The 5818-nt window shown below is 35.3% G+C and overlaps 1 protein-coding gene across 1 annotated transcript in view; it reads left to right on the top strand.

Annotated features, from left to right (window-relative positions):
• The first annotated feature begins 1340 nt into the window (after positions 1–1340).
• Positions 1341–5818, top strand: part of ermp1 (endoplasmic reticulum metallopeptidase 1) — a 23194-nt gene continuing 18716 nt past the window's right edge. The window contains exons 1-2 of the mRNA XM_016520784.1: positions 1341–1654; positions 2903–3207. Coding sequence (XP_016376270.1) covers positions 1395–1654; positions 2903–3207 — 565 coding nt within the window. The 5' untranslated portion in view covers positions 1341–1394. The remainder of the gene's footprint in view (positions 1655–2902; positions 3208–5818) is intronic.

Genomic DNA, 5818 nt, shown 5'->3' with positions numbered 1-5818 from the left:
GTAGGGTTTCCAACCCTAACCCTAACCCTCAAGTCATCCTAGGTGTATATGACTTTCTTCTTTCAGACGAGTCCAATTGGAGTTATATTAAAAAATGTCCTGGCTCTTCCAAGCTTTATAATTGCAGTGAATAAGTGTTATTTTTCACTAGTCCAATAGAAGTCCAATAAAGTGCATCCATCCATCATAAAAAGTAAAGGCCTGCTAAAGCAAATCCATGCGTTTTTGTAAGAAAAATATCCATATTTAAAACTTTATAAACAGTAATCTCTAGCTTCCACTGCTGTTTAACAGACTGTGAGGTCATTATGTGTTTATTTATTTGGGTGAAATAAATTTGACAACTTATAAATGCACTGAGTCGATTCACAAACTTATGAGTCATAAGAGTCGGTTCATTTAAATGATTCACAAACACCGGAGCTGTTACAGAATCAATTAGACTCAGATTGAATCCTGAATTATTACTTCAGTCAAATACGACGTGAAATGAACCAATGTTGTACATGGTAGAATTAATGTAAACAAAGAGTGTAACTTTGTCTGTTCTTTTCACACATTCACATGCTTAATTAATGGATTACAGTCTGACTGCAGCAATCAACCGTCATCAATGATCTTTCAGCTTCACTCTGAACTGCTGGGAGAATTGAAGAATTGATAGTTTTACAGTGCTTTGTTATTTGCCGTTATTTTCAGTTTCCAAAAATTGACTATTTATTGCAAGTGATGTTCTGTAGTATCAAATTAAAAAATCTTCAGAATGTACCATCTTTTAAAAAATGTGGTTCTAAATAATTTTGCTGAATTGTATCTCTTTGTTCTGGCAGTTGAACAGAAAGGGTGAATGAAAACAAACCATTATAAGCTACATGAACTGTGGGGTATATTATTATAATCTATACCTTAAACTACTGTGTATAAAATCCAACAATACAGTGTTTTTATGTGTAGCACAGTTTATTTAAATAATTATATTTGTGTGCATTAAAAGGGTTACAGCTTCCACAAATATATCATCAATGTAGAAAGGTAATAAAGGATAAATATATATATATATATATATATATATATTTGTATGGAAATATAAGTTAAAAACAAAAATGTACTATTTAGAAGAATGCAGTCTTATAAAATATAAAAGGTTATTATTAATTAGTTAATTTATTATAAAACAAGATTAATTATTTTAACGATTTATTATTGTAATAATGGTGTATGGTGTGAAACTACTCAGTAGGTGGCGGTAATACGCTAATAACGAGAAAGGGCGGGGCTCTGCGCATGTGGGCGGGGTTTGTGACGATGGCCCCTCCCATCGTGTCTGAGGAAGTTTGTCCCTCTGCCGCTTCCGTTTACGCTGATAGCAGGCAGCAGGAGCAGCAGGAGTAAATATGGAGAGAGACTCTACGGTCCGCAGAATCAGAGCCCAACAGAACCAGCAGAAGCAGCCGGACTGTGGCGATGAGGCGGCCGCGCTGAACGGGCTCCGGAGCCGCAAACACAAGCCGGAAGTGAGCGCTGGGCTGCTGGGCGAGAGTTCCGCTGTGCTGCTGCTGCTCGGGTTCGTGTGTTTGCTGTGGCTTCTGGTTCTGCTCTCACTGCAGCAGCTCATCATCAGCAGCCCGGGACTCTTCAACGCGCTCCGGGCCAGGTACACTTTACCATGGTGCAGTCAGGGTACTTTGCTGTTAACTACGGTAATACCATGGTAAATCAGCATAATGCCATGGTATAAAGTACTGTAGTGTTTTATAATATATCACGATTGTTTATGATGTGATAGACTTTAAACTCATAGAATAAAAAATTAATACATTTTATTGTTTATTATAAAATCAGTAAGTTAATTATATTTTTAATGTGTAAGAAACAAAATACTCAAGTAATTTGTTAACATTTACTCTACTGTTATTGTTACTCTGGTTACTGCTATTGTTTTCTGATGACAGTTAACTGATACAATATATCACTGTGTTACTATGACAACAGTAACTCTGATTTATTGGATTAACTATGGCTTTATGATTTATGAGAAATATGCATTAACTTTAAAGCGTTAATAGGGTTTTGATAACACACAAAAACATATCAAAATCATTTGAGGGGTTAATTTCAGTGTAACTAGGAATATTTTTGTCATACAGCAAACATAACGAAGGTGACATGCAATGAACATAAAGGTTAAAGATCTTTTAAGTAAAAAATTTGAACTAATTAAATCTTGTTTTAAGCATAAACTTAATAAAATGTTATCTAATTTAATGAGTTGTATGTTTAAAACAAGACAAAAATTTTTTTAATGTGACTTATGATTATCAATATATGTTTATCTTCCAACCAATGATATTGACTACACTTATAAGAAATACTTATCAATAAGTTTTCAACTTGATAATATGAGGATTAAAACGGCATTAATATATGTCTGTTTGGATTTGATTAAACAGAGGAACATAGTAAAAAATATTATATAATATATAAAATAAACAAAAATAGTAATAATTTTTAAAAAAATCATTATATTATAAATAAATCACACACACACACACACACACTCACACACACACACACATATATATATATATATATATATATATAATTGAGGTGATAACGAGGATATTTTCAGTATTATTTTTGCATATACTGAATGAATGATATGTTGGTATTAAATGAAATTTCATGATTTTATTGTGAGCATTTAATTCGTGCATTTAAAATAGAATAGAATAGAGTAATCTTTATTGTCATTATACACCGGTACAAATAAACTATATTTGGCTTCTTCGCTGAAAGAGAACTCATTGAGAACAAAACTCATAATCTATAGACCGATAAATAAACAATAACATAACAGAATAGTTGTAAAGTTGTGTTCTGTTGTGGTGTGTGTGTGTATCAGGAAGCATTTGGAGCGGATCACGAGCGTCGGGCCGCGGACCGTCGGAAGTCCAGAGAACGAGATCATGACGGTGAACTACCTGCTGGATCAGATCGAGCAGATCCGGACTGAGAGCCAGACCGGTCCTCACTCCATCACCGTGGACGTCCAGCGGCCCACTGGATCCTTCAGCATCGACTTTCTGGGCGGCTTCACCAGCTACTATGACCGCGTGACCAACATCGCGGTCAAACTAGAGCCCAAAACCACGGCGCAGCACTTCATGCTCGCAAACTGCCACTTTGACTCGGTGGCAAACAGTCTGGGTACGTATTTACAACGTTTAATCAACGCTTCACAAATGAGCCGAGAACGTTTGTTGTTTCATAGCTCAAGAAACCTTGAGTTTTTATGATTTAATGAAGTTTGTCTCAGATGTTTCTCCCTTAATTTAGCTTTCTGAGCGGGTGAGACTTAATAGAGTTCTCGGTTAAGTCTCATTTAAGTTTCAACGTTGATACAATGTCAACTTTGTTCCAATTTTATTAAAGTTTCTTTCAGTAAAAATTATGAACCTTGATTAAGTGAAGGATAATAAAAGATAAAATAAGTCGCTCTTTCATAACCTACGAGACTTGAATGAGACATAATTGAGAACCACATTAAATATTTACTTTTGTCTCAAGTTTTTCTCCTGAAAAACTGCACTGAAGATCATTAAGGGAAAGAGATAACTTAATAAAATGTTATTGCTCAGAAGTTGCTCTTTCATAATTTGTAAGACCTAAATGAGACATAATTGAGAACCACATTCACCTTTGTCTCAGATGTTTCTCTTAAAAACCTGGACTGACAATCATGAAGCTTTAATGGAAAGAGTTAATTCACTAAAATGTTTTTGCTCAGAAGTTGCTCTTTCATAATGTGAGTCTGAAATGAGACATAAATGAGAACCACAAAGCATTTAACTTTGTCTCAGATGTTTCTGTGTATTGAAAATAATGAAGCTTCATGAAGGCAAAGAGTTGACTCAATAAAATGTTATTGCTCAGAAGTTGCTCTTATGAGACTTAAACGAGACATAATTGAGAATCACATTAGGTATTTACCTTAGTCTCAGATATTTCTTATAAAAACCTGCACTGAAAATCAGTGTCACAAAAGCAGAGAGTTGACTAAATAGAATGTTTTTGCTCAGAAGTTGCTCTTTTATAACTTATGAGTCTTAAATGAGACTTAAACGAGAATCACAAAGGATTTAACTTTCTCTTAGATGTTTCTCCTAAAAAACCTGCACTGAAAATCAGTGTCACAAAAGCAGAGAGTTGACTAAATAGAATGTTTTTGCTCAGAAGTTGCTCTTTTATAACTTATGAGTCTTAAATGAGACTTAAACGAGAATCACAAAGGATTTAACTTTCTCTTAGATGTTTCTCCTAAAAAACCTGCACTGAAAATCAGTGTCACAAAAGCAGAGAGTTGACTAAATAGAATGTTTTTGCTCAGAAGTTGCTCTTTTATAACTTATGAGTCTTAAATGAGACTTAAACGAGAATCACAAAGGATTTAACTTTCTCTTAGATGTTTCTCCTAAAAAACCTGCAATGAAAATCATGAAGCTTCATGAAGTCAGAGAGTTAACTCAGTAAAATGTTGTTGCTCTTATGAGACTTAAACGAGACATAATTGAGAATCACATTACCTTTGTCTCAGAAGTTCCTCCTTACGTAGGTCTCTAGTTGTCGAATAAGAGCTATAAAATGAATGTGGAGCAGCTGAGATCGTTTGATGAGAAATGTTTGAGTTCATATTGAGCAGATTGGGTATCTAAGCGAATCTGAGCACAGTTTGAGACATTGTTGAAACACGTGAGATTACTAGGGTCTTCTTCTCAGTAGAAACATCTGAGATGCAGGAGACTCTCTGTTTGCTCTGTTTAATCTCAATTCTGTCTTGGAGAAGTAACTGAGTTATTAAAGAGATCTTTGGTTTCTAGAACAGACTGTTCTTGGACTCATCATTTTTGGAGATACTTCTTGACATGAAGTCATAAATTGAGAGTGTCTTCTGTGGAAATCCATATTTCTTCATCGGCGTGCTTCGTCTCTGTTTATTTGTTGTGTTTGCTGTTGTTCAGAGTGACAGTGATCAGATCGAGCAGTTTAAGGTTTCATTGTGTTCGGTGTCGGTGTTCTTTGACTCGTGTCTCATGTCTTTCTCATTTTTCACTGTGTTTGTGCCTGATGTTGGTTGTATGTGGATGGGCACATTACATTATTTGCATTATTTAATCTCTATTACTAATGCACTAGTGATATCAGTGCTGTTCATTCCGCTGTCACCTTTGTCCTAAAATCCTGATCCTTAGAAATTTAGGAAGTGAAACTGAACACAGACGGCTTGTGTGTGTGTATTTGCATGCTGGGATCAGTTTGCCTTGAACTTCATTCCTGCTTTCAACCACAAACACCAACCACAGCACAGCAAACCTCACTGACTGTATTTGGCTGTAACAATTCTCATGAGAGTCTCAGTCTGGTCAAAAGACCTGCTGCTGATGATGAAAAAGTCACATGAGTGTTTAATTAAGTGACTGTAAGTGATTCAGGCTTGCGTCTAACATCAGCGTTGTAGTTCTGTCATGCTTGGACTGATTTTATTGGCCGTTTATGATTTGGGTTTGAGTTAGGGCTGTGTTTGGTCGATGGGAAAGTTGTTCCAGGATTTAATTGTGTTGTATTTTACATACACAGATGCATCATGTATATGCTCTTTATGCATCTTGCATATTAATGGTTTTATATATTTATACATTTAATTGTGTTTCGAGATTTGTGTGCATGCCTAACACTAGTGTGTGAGTAATAACTGAAGATGATGTGTGATTAATAACACCTGTGTCTGTGTCTGTGTCTGTGTGTCTGTGTGTGTGTGTGT

Source organism: Sinocyclocheilus rhinocerous, unplaced genomic scaffold (genome assembly GCF_001515625.1).
Source record: "Sinocyclocheilus rhinocerous isolate Xijiao unplaced genomic scaffold, SAMN03320098_v1.1 scaffold3376, whole genome shotgun sequence".
Classification (NCBI taxonomy): domain Eukaryota; kingdom Metazoa; phylum Chordata; class Actinopteri; order Cypriniformes; family Cyprinidae; genus Sinocyclocheilus; species Sinocyclocheilus rhinocerous.
Note: the sequence above shows the minus strand (reverse complement) of the source record. Positions and strands in the feature narration are given on the sequence as shown.